The sequence below is a fragment of the Cervus canadensis genome, chromosome X (genome assembly GCF_019320065.1).
Source record: "Cervus canadensis isolate Bull #8, Minnesota chromosome X, ASM1932006v1, whole genome shotgun sequence".
Classification (NCBI taxonomy): domain Eukaryota; kingdom Metazoa; phylum Chordata; class Mammalia; order Artiodactyla; family Cervidae; genus Cervus; species Cervus canadensis.
Genome location: NC_057419.1, coordinates 32,172,834 through 32,191,872, shown reverse-complemented (window position 1 = coordinate 32,191,872; position 19,039 = coordinate 32,172,834). Strand labels below are relative to the sequence as shown.

Below are 19,039 nucleotides of genomic sequence, written 5' to 3'. Positions count from 1 at the left end.
GCATGACTTATTATTTCCTAATAAATAAAATAAGATAAAAATCATAAAAATTTTCATTGGCCAATGATTCCAAAGAAAGTGGGAAGAGCTACTCTATCTAATTTTAAGGCTTATTATACAGCCTCAGTAAGCAAGGCAGGGTTATACTGATAAAAGGATAGATACATATATCAATGGAACAGAAATAAGACCTTGAAATAGACCTACACAATTATAGCCAAAGGTACAAAATTAACTCAGCCTTTTCAATAAACGGTACTGAAACAACTGGATATCCATAGTCAAAAATAAGAACCTCAAACTGAACTTCACACCTTATACAAAAATTAATTTAAAAATGGATCACAAAATTAAATGTAAAAATGAAAATTATTAAAAATTAGGAAAAAATAGGAGAAAATATTCAGGATCAATGGGTAGGCAAAGAGCTCTTAGACGTGACAACAAAAGCATGATTCAAAAAGGAAAAAGAAAGAAACTGGACCTCATCAAACTTAAAAACTTTTGCTCTGTGAAAGACCTTGTAAGGAGGATATGAAGACAAGCTATAGAGTGAGAGAAAATATTTTGAAACTACACACCTAAAACAGATTAGTAGTTTGAATATATTTTAACACCATCAAAATTCAGAAAAACAAACAAAATAGGCAAGACATCAAGAGACTTCTAGATCAAAGATGATCTACAGATGACAAATAAACACACAAAAAGATGTTCAACATCAGTCATTACTGAAATGCAAATTAAGGGCACAATGAGCCATCAATACACATCTGTTACTAAAATAAAATATAGCCACAATACCAAATGCTGGCAAGGATGTAGAGAAACTGGGTCTCTCCTCTACATTGGTGGTAGGAATATACCACGGTACAGTCTTTGAAAAAGAGTTTGGCAGTTTCTTTAAAAAATTAAGCAAGTGACTTGTCAAAGTCAAAGTGAAAATTGCTCAGTCATGTCCGACTCTTTGCAACCCCATGGACTATACAATCCATGGATTTCTCCAGGCCAGAATACTGGAGTGGGTAGCCATTTCCTTCTCCAAGGGATCATCCCAACCCAGGGATCAAACCCAGGTCTCCTGCATTGCAGATGGATTCTTTATCAATTGAGCCACAAGGGAAGCCCAAGAATACTGGAGTGGGTAGCCTATCCCTTCTCCAGAGGATCTTCCCCACCCCGGAATCAAACCAGGGTCTCCTGCATTGCAGGCGGATTCTTTACCAACTGAGCTATCAGGGAACTAACCATATAATCCAGCAACTGCATTCCCAAACATACATCTCAGAGAAATGAAAATGTATGTCTATACAAAGAAAGAGCTAAATTTTGCTTGTTTCTTTTTATAAGTTAGTCATCATGAGGCAATGGAAAAGAAGCATGGTTAGTCAATGAGAATTTCAGTTGGAAATAAATGCAATCATATTCATTTATCATTCCTCTCACCTCTACCTTTATGTTCATACTTTGCAAAAGTAGTAAGAAGGGAAAAGATAAAAAAAGAAGTGCAGAAGACAAGAATCTCAGTGCAGGGTTAATGCTAATTCATGGTTTTGTTCTTCTTTACAAGACAGGGGTATGTTTGTTAATGGTTGGTAAATTGTGGAGTGGTTCACTATTCAGAAGCATCTGACCAATTACATTTCCCATTATTTACACTAAACTTTGGTGAGGGCACTGGCATTCAAACTGTAAAAACAATTCCTTCCCATTAAACTCAATCATCAAGGAACAGACGTTAGGATGTGCCTTTTCATCTGAAAGTAGATCAGGAATCTAATAGAGAAACAGCACTCTTTGAAAGACAGACGTCACTGTATGCATGCTAAGTCTCTTCAGTATATTAAAAAGCAGAGACATTACTGTGCTGACAGAGGTCCATCTAGTCAAAGCTATGGTTTTTTGAGTTGTCATGTATGGATGTGAGAGTTAGACCGTAAAAAAGCTGAGTGCTGAAGAATTGATGGTTTTGAACTGTGGTGTTGGAGAAGACTCTTGAGAGTCCCTTGGGCTGCAAGGAGATCAAACCAGTCCATCCTAAAGTAAATCAGTCCTGAATATTCACTGGAAGGATGGATGCTGAAGCTGAAGCTCCAATGCTTTGGCCACCTGATGGGAAGAACTGACTCATCAGAAAAGACCCTGATGCTGGAAAAGATTGAAGGCAGGAGGAGAGGGGGACGACAGAGAATGAGATGGTTGGATGGCATCACTGACTTGATGGACATGAGTTTGAGAAAGCTCCAGGAGCTGGTGATGGAGAGCAAAGCCTGGTGTGCTGCAGTCCATGGGGTGACAAAGAATCGGGGTCACAACTGCTCACAAGACTGAGCAACTGAACTGACTGACCTTTAAAGCATGTCTGTTCTGTACATCTGTGTCTCTTTTTCTGTTTTGCATATAGGGTTATCGTATGGTGCACTGGGAAGACCCAGAGGAATCGGGTGGAGAGGTAGGTGGGAGGGGGGATCGGGATGGGGAATACATGTAAATCCATGGCTGATTCATGTCAATGTATGACAAAAACCACTACAATATTGTAAAGTAATTAGCCTCCAACTAATAAAAATAAATGAAAAAAATACGATAATTTATGTCTATAATTACTGGATTAGGAATCTATTCATGATATTTTGGGAAATAAAAAATTAAGTTGTTAAAAAAAATAAAGCATGTCTGAATTCAACCAATACTGAAAAAAATATTTATTTCCTGAGTACACTTTTATCAACAATAGAGAAAGATAGCATAGAAAGATAGTTTTGCAGCTGGGACTTCCCTGATGGTCCAGTGGTTAAAAATTTGCCTGCCAATGCAGGGGACACACGTTCGATTTGACCCCTGGTCCAGGAAGATTCCATATGCCATGGGGCAAACCCATGTACCACAACTAGTGAAAACTGTGCACCCTAGAGTTCATGCTCCACAAGAGAAGTCACTGCAATGAGAAGCCTGTATACCACAACGAGAGAGCAGTCCCCACTTGTCACAACTAGAGAAGACCCAGTGCAGTAAAAAATAAATAAATAAATTTTAATGAAAATAGTTTTTTAGCAGATAAAAGATAATTCCAGTAGGAGTCACAAAATGAATATGTCACATGTGGAAAAATGAATATAGTCTTTAACAAGCCCACAGAGAAACAGATACACTCTCAAAAGACTGGTATAACAAATAATTAACAAGACTTGTGGAACAATGAATGATACTAAGGAAACAGGCTGTGAGGGAGGGATAAATTAGGAATTTGAGATTAACATACACATAGTATAAAATAGATAACCAACAAGGACCTACTCTGTAGCACAAGGAACTATCCTTAATATTTTGTAATAACCTACAAGGGAAAATAATCTGAAAAAGAATACTGTATATATATATATATATATATATATATATATAAAACTGAATCACTGTGCTGTACACCTAAAACTAACACAACATTGTAAATCGACTATACTTCAATTTTTTAAAAAAAGGAAACAGGTTGGTGGTAAAGACAGTGGAAGAGAGTGAAACAGAAGGCAGACAGGATAAGGAACAAGTGGTGGAGTCTAGCTCAACAATAGAATTAGTTACAAAAAATTGTCAAGAACAGGATATTTGATTTAAAATAAGGCTGCATAGATTAAACTCAGTTTTTCAAAACAAATGAATTGTTATTTGATACAGAATTAATGATACTCTTAGCTGAGAGAACAATGTTAGTTCACAGTTTAAAAATATGCATTCAATATTCTAAAGCAGTCATCAATTTCTTTATATTTCAAATTAAATTTGACAGTTACCAGCAAATTGAAACATAATTTGGCTATTTTATTATCTTTAACTACAGATTCTATTTGGAGCTATTTTAGAAAAGAAAAAGTAAAGCAACAGCAGATATAGTTTCATATAGTCTGTCTATCTCTATTCAGTCATATAAATACATGACCATTCCAATAAAAAAAATGTGCTTTGAATTAGCAATAAACAGGTGGAGTCTTCTTAAACAAAGTCTCAAATAGGTCTGTGTAAAATTTTGTGATATTCCTCTTTCTGTTTATTAACAGACTGGAGAGACCAGATATCTGGCTTTACAATCCCTAAGTAATTTACCAAGTAGAAGAGATTAGTTCAAAGGAATTACAAACACTTCAAAACTCTGAAGAACTACACAAGAAAGGTCTTAATGACCCAGATAACCACGATGGTGTGGTCACTCACCTAGAGATGGATAACCTGGAGTGTGAAGTCAAGTGGGCCTTAGGAAGCATTTGTACAAACAAAGCTAGTGGAGGTGATGGAATTCCAGCTGAGCTATTTCAAATCCTAAAAGATGATCCTGTCAAAGTGCTGCACTCAATATGTCAGCAAATTTGGGAAACTCAGCAGTGGTCACAGGACTAGAAAAGTTCAGTTTCCATTCTAATCCCAAAGAAGGACAATGCCAAAGGATGTTCCAACTAGCATACAATTGTACTCATTTCACATGCTAGCAAGGTAATACTCAAAATCATTCAAGCTAGGCTTCAACAGTAGGTGAACTGAGAACTTCCAGATGTATAAGTTAGGTTTAAAAAAGGCAGAGGAACCAGAGATCAAATTGCCAACATTCGTTGGATCATAGAGAAAGCAAAGGAATTCCAGAAAAACATCTAGTTCCGCTTCACTGACTACACTAAAGCCTTTGACTGTATGGATCATATCATAACAAACTGTGGAAAATTCTTCAAGAGATAGGAATACCAGACCACTTTACCTGTCTCCTGAGAAACCTGTATGCCGGTCAAGAAGCAACAGTTAGAACCAGACATGGAAAAACCGACTATTTCAAAATTGAAAAAGGAGTTTGTCAAGGCTGTATATTGTCACCCTGCTTATTTAACTTATATGCAGAGTACATCATGCCAAATGCTGGACTAGATTAATCACAAGCTGTAATCAAGACTGCCAGAAGAAATGTCAACAACCTCAGATATGCAGATGATACCACCCTAATGGCAGAAAGCAAAGAGGAGCTAAAGAGCCTCTTGAGGGTAAAAGAAGAGTGAAAAAGCTGGATTGAAACTCAACATTAAAAAATTAAGATCATGGCAACTGGCCCCATCACTTCATGGCAAATAGAAGGGGAAAAGTGGAGGCAGTGACAGATTTTATTTTCTTTGGCTCTCAAATCACTGCAGATGGTGACTGCCACCATGAAATTAAAAGATGCTTGCTCCTTAGAAAGAAGGTTACAAAAAACCTAGACAGTATTAAGAAGCAGAGACATCACTTTTCCAACAAAGGTCCATCTGGTCAAAGCTATGTTTTTTTCCCAGTAGTCATGTATGGTTGTGAGAGTTGGTCTGTAAAGAAGGCTGAGTGCCAAAGAATTGATGCTTTTGAACTGTGGTGCTGGGGAAGACTCTTGAGAGTCCCTTGGATTGCAAGGAGATCAAACCAGTCAATCCTAAAGGAAATCAGTCCTCAATATTCATTGGAAGGACTGGTGCCAAAGCTGAAACTCCCAATACTTTTGCCAACTGATGCAAAGAGCTGACTCACTGGAAGAAACCCTGATGCTGGGAAAGACTGAAGTCAAAAGGAAAAGAGGGCAACAGAGGATAAGATGGTTAGATAGCATCACCAACTCAATAGACATTAATTTGAGCAAACTCCGGGAGATAGTGGAGGACAGAGGAGCCTGGCATGCTGCAGTCCGTAGGTTCCCAAAGAGTCAGACATAACTCATCGACTGAACAACAACAACAACAACAAAATGGGATTATCACCTCAAAGCACTGCTTAATACAGAGGCAATTAATTACTTTCTGAGTTCATTTTTGAAAAATGAACTGAAGACAGATCACAACAAAATATGAACTAGTTTTAAACTTCTACAAAAAAAGCACATAAACATAGCTTGGAGCATGATAATTAAAAGTTATAATCCTTATTCACAAAGATCTAACCTTTAAAAATTTAATATGTCTTAAGGTAAGCCTATCTTGAATGGGTTTTATTGAGAAAATAGAAGCTACTATTTGGAATGCCTTCCATGTATGTGTCAGGCAGCAACTTCTCTCCTTACAGAACGAATATTCAATTCAATGGGAGGGTTCCCTGGTGGCTCAGACAAGTAAAGAATCTGCCTGCAATGCAGGAGACCCAGATTCCATCCCTGGGTTGGGAAGATCCCCTGGAGAAGGAAATGGCTACCCACCACTCCAGTATTGCCTGGTGAATTCCATGGACGGAGGAGCCTGGCGGGCTACAGTCCATGGGCTCACAAATCCTTACAACAACACAATGAGGTTAAATACTCTACTTTTATTTCATTTAAATGTTGAGTAAACAAGATCAGAGAGGTTAAGTAACTTGAACAAAGTGTCACAGTTAGTAAGACACAAAGCTAGGATTCAAACAGATCATTCTAAATCAAGCAATAGCAGCATTACTAACATGTTGGACCAGGTAATTCTTTGTTGTGGGGAGCTGTCTGGCACATTGCTTATTAAGCAGCATCCCTGACCTCTACCTGTTAGATGCCTGTACCATCACCAGCTGCCACCAACCAAAAATGTCTCCAGACATTGCCAGGTAATCCTTGGGAAGTAAAATTCTCCACTCCCTCATTGAGAAACATTGTTCTAAACTGAAAAGGATTTTAACAGCTCAACTCAAGCTTTTATAATTTTATTATGTATTCAAAAATATTTTTATTAATTACTGATCAGAACACAACGTAAAAGAAAGATTTGGTAATAAAAGTAAGTAAAAACTTCCTGGAGCAAGCCCTTAGCACGACAGATAATAAACTTCCTAGGCCTGTGTTTCTCAAAGTGTGGCTAGTGTAAAGGAGCCTATTAAAAGTGCAGACTTCTAGGTTTCATCCTCCAGTAAATCTGATTCAGTAGATCTACATAAGCCCCACTCAAAGGATGCTGATTAGCAGGTTAGCTGATATAAAAGACCTAGCAGCATGCCTGAATAAGACATATGTCTGTAATGTGCTGAGTTTCCTGTCTGGTTTGGTGGGCCAAAAACACAGATGTTTTTCCATGAACCCAATAGGAATTGAGTGTTATAAATCCATTCACTTAGTTCTAAGAAACTGCTTGGTGAGCAGGCCCCTGAATTTTGTCGGGTTTATCAGTTACTGCTCCTGGCTACTTCTGTGGTAAGACAGCACTACCATCAATCATTGACACTGAGGCTTTTATTTGCCAACAAGGCATCACCCATATAGTGAATGCTTTAAACATGGAAGGGAAAAATAAATAAATAAATAAACATGGAAGGGGAGAGGAAGTTATGCTAAACCCTGACTCACCAACTAGTAGCAAATGGCAGGAGAGCTTTGGTACTCCCAGGGGAGACTATAAACATATACAGGAGGCCTTGCTACCTGAATATGAACGGACCTTGATCCTCACATGTCAGTAAGATGGCACAAGAAGGTGTTAGTGATGTCTAAGACTGTATACCAACTGTCATCAGACTGTGTAATGGATTTACCTGCAGTCACAATGTCTGGGAGCAACAACTGCAATCAGCTGGTAATAAGCTGCTATAAGACTTCAGTTCCTATTAGTCTTTTTTTTTAACTGGCATTAAGGGCTGAGATAGTACATCACTTACCATCTCTGATGCCTTTAAGTCTTTAATTAAGGCTGTGATTTCTCCTTTTCTTTCTGGGGGAGGGGGTGGTTCTTTAGCTTCTGGTGGATTCCAAGAATATGGAGTTTTAACATGTACCCAAAGTGATTCTGTACACATTGAAGTTTCAGTACTGCTGTTCTACATTTTAATTCTTATGAGCAATTCATCAAGACAGTATGGTACTGGCACAAAGAAAGAAATATAGATCAGTGGAACAAAATAGAAAGCCCAGAGATAAATCCACACACCTATGGACACCTTATCTTTGACATAGGAGGCAAGAATATACAATGGAGAGAAGACAATCTCTTTAACAAGTGGTGCTGGGAAAACTGGTCAACCACTTGTAAAAGAATGAAACTAGAACACGTTCTAACACCATACACAAAAATAAACCCCAAATGGATTAAAGATCTAAACATAAGACCAGAAACTATAAAACTCCTAGAGGAAAACATAGGCAAAACACTCTCCGACATAAATCACAGCAGGATCCTCTATGACCCACCTCCCAGAATATTGGAAATAAAAGCAAAAATAAACAAATGGGACTTAATAAACTTAAAAGCTTTTGCACAACAAAGGAAACTATAAGCAAGGTGAAAAGACAGCCTTCAGAATTGGACAAAATAATAGCAAACGAAGCAACTGACAAAGAATTAATCTCAAAAATATACCAGCAACTCCTGCAGCCCAATTCCAGAAAAATAAATGACCCAATCAAAAAATGGGCCAAAGAACTAAACAGACATTTCTCCAAAGACGACATACAGATGGCTAACAAACACATGAAAAGATGCTCAACATCACTCATTATCAGAGAAATGCAAATCAAAACCACAATGAGGTAGTCAGAATGGCTGCTATCCAAAAGTCTACAAGCAATAAATGCTGGTAGGGTGTGGAGAAAAGGGAACCCTCTTACACTGTTGGTGGGAATGCAAACTAGTAAGCCACTATGGAGAACAGTGTGGAGATTTCTTAAAAAACTGGAAATAGAACTGCCATATGACCCAGCAATCCCACTGCTGGGAATACACACCAAGGAAACCAGAATTGAAAGAGACACGTGTACCCCAATGTTCATCGTAGCACTGTTTATAACAGTCAGGACATGGAAGCAACCTAGATGTCCATCAGCAGACAAATGGATAAGAAAGCTGTGGTACATATACACAGTGGAATATTACTCAGCCATTAAAAAGAATACATTTGAATCAATTCTAATGAGGTGGATGAAACTGGAGCCTATTATACAGAGTGATACAGTATACTAACGCATATATATGGAATTTAGAAAGATGGTAATGATAACCCTATATGCTAGGCAGCAAAAGAGACACAGATGTATAGAACAGTGTTTTGGACTCTGTGGGAGAGGGCGAGGGTGGGATGATTTGGGAGAATGGCATTGAAACATGTATATTATCATATGTGAAATGAATCGCCAGTCCAGGTTCAATGCATGAGACAGGGTGCTCAGGGCTGGTGCACTGGGATGACCCGGAGGGAGGGGATGGGGAGGGAGGTGGGAGGGGGGTTCAGGATGGGGAACACATGTACACCCGTGGCAGATTCATGTCAATGTATGGCAAAACCACTACAATATTGTAAAGTAATTAGCCTCCAATTAAAATAAATAAATTTATTTTTTATTTTTTATTTTTTTTTTGTTTTGTTTTATTTATTTTTTTCCTGCTCTTTACAATCTTTACTGCTTTGGAATGACTTTTTTTTTTTGCCATACACTGACATGAATCAGTCATGGATTTACATTTATTTACTAAATATAAATAAATTTATATTTAAAAAAATTCTTATGAGCAATGATCCCATGTTATATAATTTTTATGCAATTATATACACAAATTAAACAAGCATTAAGCAATTTAAGTTATAAACAATAGGAAAAAATACACCATTCCTAAAAATAAACCTCCACATGATGTTTCTGAAATGATTGAAGAATGTGATATAGTCAAGATAACTCAAATATAACACATATAATGCCTTAATAATTCCTAGACACTTCTTTTACTACTCCTCTCATCTTTTTTGATTTTATAAAAGAATATCTCTTTTTTTAATATTTGAGTTAAAAGTTTTCTTCATTGGAGTAAATCTCTAGTAATGAAGAAACTTCTTCCTTAGGGGTCCCTCTCATCCATTGTTAAGAGCCCTTTGTTTGTTACTGAAAGCTATGGCTCAGAAACAAAAATTTCGTTTTCCTATAGCCTCTACATTAAGTCCCACTAATCACTCTCTAGATATTCCTTTATCTTTCAAAGTCATAAGAATCAAAAGTAAATGGTTAAGGGGCTTTCCTGGTGGCTCAGTGGTAAAGAATCCATCCTGCCAATGCAGGCGGCACGGGTTTGATCTCTGGTTGGGGAAGATCCCACATGCCAGGAAGCACCTAAGCCTGTGCACCACAGTTATTGAGCTTGTGCTCTAGAGTCCAGGAGCTGTAACTACTGAGTCCACTTGCCACAACTACTGAAGCCTGTGCACCCTAGAGCCTGTGCTCTGTAATGCGAAGCCACTGCAATGACAAGCCCACACGCACAACTAGAGAGTATCCCCCACTCTCCACAGCTTGAGAAAAAGTCCAGGCAGCAACAAAGACTCAGTACAGCAAAAAAAAAAAAAAAGAAATACACACACACACACATATATATATATTTAAAACATAAACAGTTAAAATGTCACCTGGGCCCTTCAGGTCCTTCTACTTACTATTTAATACTTTAGAGTCATTAGTAAGAAACTCACTTTCCAAGAATGATAGTACATGAAGGTAAGAGATTTATCAACCGAACTCAGCAACTCAAAGTAGTAATTGATTTGGAACCAACTCTATTTCAAATACTTTTCCCACTAATTGTTTTAAAAAAACATTTGAGAAAATATATCCATCCAGTTTTAAAATTTGCACTGGATCTATTTATTCAAAACAAAAGTTTACTATGAAAAAACATTAGATTTGTTTCTCCCCTTCTTGGAGTACATTACTTTCAAGTACTCAAATAAACAGAAAAGTGATAATATTCACAACCAAAATATAATACCAACAAAGTTAAGTAAGCTTAAAGTCTTTCTCTCCTCTTGAAATGTGTAAATTAGTATGGCCACAAAATAATCCCACCAACAAGAAGTCAATTAATACCTCTAATCCTGTTAGTAATAATCAAGTATAATGAAACTTTTAGAAGTATAAGAAATTGCAGTGACAACAGTTTAATTTTATTCCACTTCCTTGCATAATATCTCAATTAGCTCTAGCAAAGAAGATTAAGCTTTAACAATCACAAATTCTCATATCACTGAATATCACTTATCAAAGATGGCATATAAGAATTCACTATCATTTAAATTCTGATCCTGCCATTAAGATTACTTTTAAATTTCAGAATAAAGCTAAGCATCACTGGTCTGAATTCCTCTAATATGCACATCCTTTTCACTCAAAACTTACTTCATTGTATCTGTGTTCTAGACCATCAGGGTTTACTCATAAAAATTCTTGATTTTTAGCTTTCCTAATAATCCACTAGTCTACAAATGTTAGTTTAAAAAACTCCTGGTTAAGGAATAAATTTCCAATTCTATCCTTAAATTAAGAGTGAGACTGAACAGATCTGGAAACATATTTGGCAGATAATGACTGAAGGAGAAAGGCAGTGAACAGAGAAGACAGTATTTGTAATCCTTAAATGCTATCTGCTCCATTCTCGGTTTACACATTTCCTGGATAGGGCTAAAATATTCCACTAGATGTTTTATTTTTGGAGGATGTCTCAAGTTGCTTGTTTTGCAATACTATTGAGCCTTTGGTTCTTGGTAATAAGGTATTTTCTAAGTAATTGCTGGGATTTTGTGCATGTGACACTTTTATGTATCAGTTCTCAAAGCGATGTCAGAGAATACAGAAGTTTTTTCAGTATTGCCTGCCTTGTCAAAATATGCAGATAATTTTATTTTCTGAATATTCTTCATAAAATCTTGACACAAAAAGATCAATTGAAAAATATTTCATATTGGGATTTCCCTGGTGGTTCAGTGATTAAGAATACACCTGCAATGCAGGGGATGTGGGTTCGATCCCTGATTGGGGAACTAAGATCCTACATGCTGTGGAGCAACTGGCCCCATGCGTCGCAACTACTGAGCCAGCTCCCACAACTAGAGTCCATTTGCCTCAATGAAAGATCCCACATAACGCAATGGAGATCCCACAGGCCACAACTAAGACCAACACAGCCAAATAAATTTTTAAAAATGTATACTGCAGAGGAACACAATATTATTTTATTTTCTAATATTCATCTAATGTCTTCTACATGCCAGATATTACATTAGGCACTTTACAGGCCCCATCTCCTTTAATTTTCACAATATGAAAATAAATAGGCATTTTCCCATTCTACTGATAAGGAAAATGAGACTCAGAGTAACTGGCTAAAGATCACTTGGATTACATTAACATACATGCTCTTTAAAATTTTACACAGTATTTTGAAAACTGAGAAAAGAGGGAAAACTATCTGCCATCCTAGCATTATTAAGACCATTTTTTAATGTTTCTGTATGCTTTGTGCATTCACTCTTTTCCAGGGAATTCCCTGGCAGCCCATAGGTTTGGATTCAGTGCTTTCACTCATGGGGCCCAGGTTCAATCCCTGGCCAGGGAACTAAGATCCCACATGACTTGCAGCCAGTATAGGGAGGAGCTTGAATTGAGATGAGTCTGCGAAGAAACAGATTATATAAGTTCTTTTGTACTTTGCAAAATACATTTTTCTAACCTTTTGGTTTTCAGTTTTTCTCCTTAGCATCTCTGGCAACACTATGAAGGATGAGTTCAAGGATGATCAGTTAGACAGTTATGGCAATAAATTTGCAAGAGCAATAACAGTCTTGAACAGTGGGCATGGTGAGAGGAGAGTTAGAATCTGATTCCTTAAAAAATTTTATTGAGATAAAATTCACATAACATAAAACCTACCATGTTAACAATTTTAAAGTGCACAATTCATTGCTGATCCCTTTTAAATGTATTTTATCCCCTGCTAGGCTCTTCTGCTTCTAGTTTAGTGGGAGGTTAAATGAATAAATAATTTAATTAGTAGAAATACTGGTTATTAAAAATCTACACTTTTTTTTTTTTAATCTACACTTTTTTACTTAAAAAGGGTAAGTAGTGGTTGTAGAAATGTAGACAATACCAGCATACAAGGTAAAAAGTTAGTCTTCCCCTAATGAACAATCCCAACTATCCAGAGTAGCCACTGTTCTATATTCCTACAAAGCTTTCTTTCTATGTATACATAACTTGTAGTTTTTTTTTTTAACATAAAAGGTCTCCAGAATATAAAACTATGTATTGCTCTACATTTTGTTTTCCATGTAAAAAATGGCTTGGAATCCTCCTTAAAAAGCCCATCGATTTCTAGCTCCAGTATAGGAGCTTGCTCATTTTGTACACTTTGTATATTGTATATTTTTAACTTCACTTTTTGCCAATCTAATAAGTAACTCGTTTTAATATGCTACCTTTTTTATGGCATAGGACAAATATTCAGCAACAGAGAAGGCAGGTTCTTTTAAAATTCAGCTCAAGTTGACAAGCATCTGAGCCGATTAAATGGCATTTTAAAAGTGCATGTGAAATGAGGGGTCCAATACCTGGGTGGGGAAGATCCCCTGGAGGAGGGCATGGTAGCCCACTCCAGTATTCCTGCCTGGAGAATTCCACGGACAGAGGAGCCTGGTGGGCTACAGTCCATGGGGTCACAAAGAGTTGGACACGACTAAAGCAACTTAGCAGGCACGCACACACAGGTATTGTGTACAAAAGGAAGCATAAAATGTACAGGAAATAGCATAAGACTAACCAAAGATCTTAGTCTTTGTTCTTCAACGGTTAATCATGTAAGCTTAGGCCTTAGGTTTCCTCATTTCTAAAATTAGAGTGCATAAACAATTGCTAGTAATTTGTAAAGCTCTTAAGAGCAAACAGCTCTAAGTCACAAATGTTTCAAACCAATAATGTTAAAAATCCTCACCTTGGATTGCTTAACAGTGAGTAAAGAACATTGTATCTCCTCCACTTGTCAAAGCCAGTAAATTCCACAAGGAGGGACCTTAGTTTTGTTCACTTATGTATACTAAGTTCCCAGAACAATGGCTGGCGCGCTTGATATTTGGTAAATGGTTGAAAATGGCTTAAGAACTTCACTCCGGTAAAGAAAGCTGAGCGCATAAAAATTGATGCTTTTGAACTGTGGTTTTGGAGAAGACTCTTGAGAGTCCCTTGGACGGTAAGGAGATCCAACCAGTTCATCCTAAAAGAAATTAGTCCTGAATATTGGAAGGTCTGATGCTAAAGCTGAAACTCCAATACTTTTGCCACCTGATGCGAAGAACTGACTCAGTGGAAAAGATCCTGATGCTGGGAAAGATTGAAGGCAGGAGGAAAAGGGGACAACAAAGGATGAGATGGTTGGATGGCATCACCAAATCTATGAACATGAGTTTGAGTAAGCTCCGGGAGTTGGTGATGGACAGGGAAGCCTGGCATGCTGCAGTCTATGGGGTCACAAAGAGTCGGACAGGACTGAGCGACTGAACTGAAATTGTTTTCAATTTTTTGGACAATGAAAAAATTTGACATAGCTCCGCTCTTCTGTTTAATCCTCTCATTCCTGAAGTGAAAATGCTACATAATATATAGTTCTTACATGTCTAAAATGAAGTCACATCTATTGACAACAGAGTCAGATATTCTACCCCTTGAACCTAAAGTCGAACTTCCCTCCACCACCTGATGGGACCCATATTCAAAGAAGTGTCAAAATTCGTAGCTTTGTTTATCCACAGGCCTACAGAAGCCAGGCTGTCACCTACTCCGCCCCACTCTCAGACTCGACAATCCCAGAAGACAAAGTGTTACGGTTTCTTCTCTTGCGAACCCCACAATTCTAAAAACGGCAGAACTGAAGCCACCAAAGACACAGAACTGGCGGGGAAAGGGATTGGGAAGAACAAAACAGATTCTCTCAAGCCCCTCTCGTTCGGAAAAGCCCATGTTGCTGGAAACAGCGTCCTCACCTCCTTCTTTCTCTGGGCAGAGGCTGAGGGAACCCCGAAAACGAGCAGCAGTGCCACCGCCATGATTGCAGAGACATACCAACGCCACCAACGCGCTGCCATGTTAGCCTTCTCTCCCGCCTAGAAGGGAAACTTTCCTAGGGCTGGGTCTGAGGGTTGGTTGGGCGTGAGAACAGGCAAACCAGCCCCCTTTCCCCTTCTCATTGGCCCAGCTCAGCCCTGTTGGTAGTCCCCTCACAAAACGTCACGACGCTGTACTGCCAAACGCCCGCTAAAAGACGGCTCTCTTCTAATTGGTCTCCGTTAGCCAATACAAAAACGATAATCTGGAGGTTTTACATTGGTCCGCTAAGGGTGATGGACCACCCCTTTCATTAAACGTCAAGATGGCGGGTGTAGGCTCTTGAAACGCGCCTGCGCAGTTGTGAAGCATTGCGGCTTTTCCGTGTTGGAGATAAAAGAGGATCTTTTCTCCTCAGTTTCTTCTAGAAGTCTTTGAAATCGACCGGACTTCACTGGTAGTCCAGTGGTTAAGAATCCGCCTGCCAATCCAGGGGACATGGTTTGATCTTACCCCGTCTGGGAATATTCCACATACTGCGAGGGCAGCTAAGCCCCAGGCCACAACTACTGAGCCAGCGGGCCCTAGAGTCCGTGCTCCAGAGCAAGAGAGGCCACCATAATGAGAAACAGGGCATCGCAATTAGAGAGTAGCCCCGCTCCCCTCAACCAGAGAAAGCGCCCGACATCCCCGCCTCTTTCACCACCCCCGCCCAGAGAGGCAGACACAAAGACTCAGCCTAGTCAAAAATAAAGAAAAAACTAAATTAATTTCAAAAAAAGAAACCCACCTGTTTCATGTACTAGTCTAGAAAAATTTTGCCCAGCCATATAATTGATGACACCAATCCCAAGCCCGTCATTTGGCCTCCAAAGTGTTTCAAATCCAAAAAAGGTAAAAAAGCAAGAAAGGAAAAACAATATTGCTGAAGGAGATTTTTTTTTTTAAGACAGTGCCACGTGTGCTGAACAGAGCAGATGTTAAAAGTTATTTTCTAAAGTGCTTATTCATGGCAATATTTTAGATGTATGAGGCAGGCACCAACAAGGAGTTAAATTTTGATTATAGACAACAAATGCTTTTTTTTTTTTTCACTTGTCATTAGTTTGAGGGGTGGATGCCACACTAAGGTTGTAAGAAAGCACTTAGGTCTTTTTAAAGTTTTTGTGTCATAATCGGTTGTCTTAAATATCCAAATCCCTTTTCTAAAAAATAACAAATATCCTACATAGCAGAACTTTCCATTTATTTGTCCCAATTCTGTTTATCATAGTGAGTTGTAAAACTGGAATGATTTTATTGAAGAAGAATAATATATTCAAGAGGAAAACCACCAACAAAATCAATCGCTTGTAATTTGGATTTATTTTCATGCTTTGGAATATCATATGACCATTCTTTTAGGCCCTGGTGGGACATACACACACACAGAGGAAAATAATTTCATTAAGCTGGAGAGACAAAGAGATGGGCATGAAAAGGAAAAGAGCTGGTTCTGAAGAGATTTCATTTGATATAGAGAGGTGAAAAAAAATTAAAACGTTAAGAGACACTCATAATGTGAAAAATACAAAAAAAAACAAAACACTTGGACATGCCATATCATTCCATTTATGTGACATTCTAGGAAGTGAACAGATCAGTAGCTATCAGGGACTGGAGGTGGGAGAGGGATTGACTACAAAAGGGCCACACAAGGAGATTTTTTGTGAGGGTGCAACCTTTCTCTCCTTAATTGTTGGAGTGGTTACATACTGTTTGCATTTGTCAGAACTTAGACTATTACACTAAAAAAAGAGTGAAATTTACTGCATGTAAGTTTAACAAATAAAAAATTAAGGTTTTTAAGTACACAGAGAAATCTCAACTATCATTTTGGCAAAGTTCTATATGTGCTGTCATTGAGTCTATGAGGAAACAGGCACCCTCAATCATTGCTGGTAGCGATGCAAAATGGAGGATAACTTAACAATATCTAATACATTTATCCTTTGATTCAGCAATCCCACTTTTGGGGATCTGCTCCAATAAGAAGAAGATATATGTGCACAAAATTATTAATTTCAGCGCTATTTGTAATTGAAATATTCTCAAAACCACTTAAATGTTCAAATGTAGGAGAATGACTATAGAACATAAATACCTTGGAGTTTTTCGCAACTGTAAGGAAAAGAAATGAGGAAGAACTGTGTAAATGATATGGATTTTCAAGATCTATTGTTAAAGCGAAAAAGCCCAATGCAAAAGTATGTACATGTTATGCTACATGTGTATGAAATAGAAGATGAAATAAGAAAATATATACATGTTTAACCATTTTCGCAAGAGAAAACACAGAAAGCTTAAATCAGAAACTAATGAAATTGGTTTCCTACAGGAGTTGGAGGAAATGGAGTGGAACAGTTAAGGAAGGGAATGACGATTCTCTAAGTATACCAGTTTGTAGTTTTGACTTTTGGAATAATGTTAATGTTTTTAAAATAAAATATAAGAGCAAATCATGTGGTTTTGCAAGATGAAAAAAGTTCTGGAGACGAATGGTAGTGATAGTTACACAACAATCTGAATGTACTTCATACCACTGAACTGTATCCTTTAAAAAGGTTAAAAGGGTAAATTTTATGTCATGTATATTTTACCACAATTAAAAATAAACATTTAAAAATCACATCAGTAAGAAAGGGTTAAAAAACTGAAATTAAATACAAAACAGGAAAAAGAGAGTACAACTCTATTTCAAAAGAAAAACAACTGCACTAAAGAAAATAGAACTAATCTGAATAATTTGTGAACACACTACTTTGACTATATACTATTAGTCTAAAGAAAAAAAAATAACTGCAAGCAAATCTTAAACTCTACTAAGTAGATTTGTTTTTCGTAGTGATATAACAAATCTGGAAATATATATAATGTAATATGTAAAAACATTGACGTTGAGAGCTAGGGTTCTCACTGTGTAAGAAGGGAGATACAAATATGAAATAAGGAAAAGTGAAGAAGAATTTCTGGGGGTTGGACTGGAATTGGCAGTATTTGCATAAATTTATCATTCATAACATATATTTCTAGCTCTATTAACTGAAATGACTAGAAGCAATGACACTCCAATACAAATGAGCAAACCTAATGCCAGATGTAGGTTGATAAATGCCATCCCTAAAAGAAATCAAGGCTCCTTAGGAAAATATATTCCAGTGCTGGGGTAAAGAAAGTACAAGATAAGCCTTGTGTCAGAAAATAAAGAAATCCTCAAAAAAGAAAATGATGGAGGCTTAAAAAAAAAGACATATAAGCCTTACTATAGGTAAGCTTATTCTCTCCATTTTACATATGAAGGAAGTGAGTACAGTATCAAGATTAAGCAATTTTAAGCAATATGTCTTATATAAGTCAGAAGGAAATCCTACTGACTACATCTGAGACTACTGAGCCTTGAAACAAATGATGATAGCAATAGATTATAACCTTTGGAATCCATGAATCCACACTGATAAGAAGCAAATAAATAGGGTAGAAGATAAAATTTCTCCTTACAAGAGAATACCTGGTGTTAAATATGGAAGGAATGATAGAGTTAGAAAAATCATCATTTTGCAACTTTCATACTAATAATTCTTTTAGGCAAAAATCATCAGTTCAGGTCAGTTCAGTCACTCAGTCGTGTCCAACTCTTTGTGACCCAGTGGACTGCAGCACACCAGGCTTCCCTGTTGATCCCAACTCCTGAAGCTTGCTCAAACTCATGTCCATCGAGTCAGTGATGCCATCCAACCATCTCATCCTCTGTCGACCCCTTCTCCTCCCGCCTTCAAGCTTTCCCAGCATCAGGGTCTTTTCCAATGAGCCAGTTTTTCACATCAGGTGGCCAAAGCACTGGAGTTTCAGCTTCAGCATCAGTCCTTCCAATGTATATTCAGAACTGATTTCCTTTAGGATTGACTGGTTTGATCTCCTTGCACTGCAAGGGACTCTGAAGAGTCTTCTCCAACACCACAGTTCAAAAGCATCAATTCTTTGGCACTCAGCTTTCTTTATAGTCCAACTCTCACATCCATACATGACTACTGGAAAAACCATAGCTTTGACTAGATAGACCTTTGTTGGCAAAGTAATCTGCTTTTTAGTATGCTGTGTCTAAGTTGGTCATAGCTTTTCTTCCAAGGAGCAAGCGTCTTTTAATTTCATGGCTGCAGTAACCATCTGCAGTGATTTTGGAGCCCAAGAAAATAAAGTCTCTCA

At 37.6% G+C, this 19,039-nt stretch overlaps 1 protein-coding gene across 2 annotated transcripts in view; it reads right to left on the bottom strand.

Annotated features, from left to right (window-relative positions):
- Window positions 1-15,020, bottom strand: part of MAGT1 (magnesium transporter 1) — a 47,052-nt gene extending 32,032 nt beyond the window's left edge. The window contains exon 1 of one of the 2 annotated variants that reach the window (XM_043458745.1): window positions 14,737-15,020. In XM_043458745.1, the coding sequence (XP_043314680.1) occupies window positions 14,737-14,838 (102 nt within the window). In that variant the 5' untranslated portion in view covers window positions 14,839-15,020. The remainder of the gene's footprint in view (window positions 1-14,736) is intronic. The other variant, XM_043458746.1, reaches the window with a different exon arrangement.
- Window positions 15,021-19,039: the final 4,019 nt, after the last annotated feature.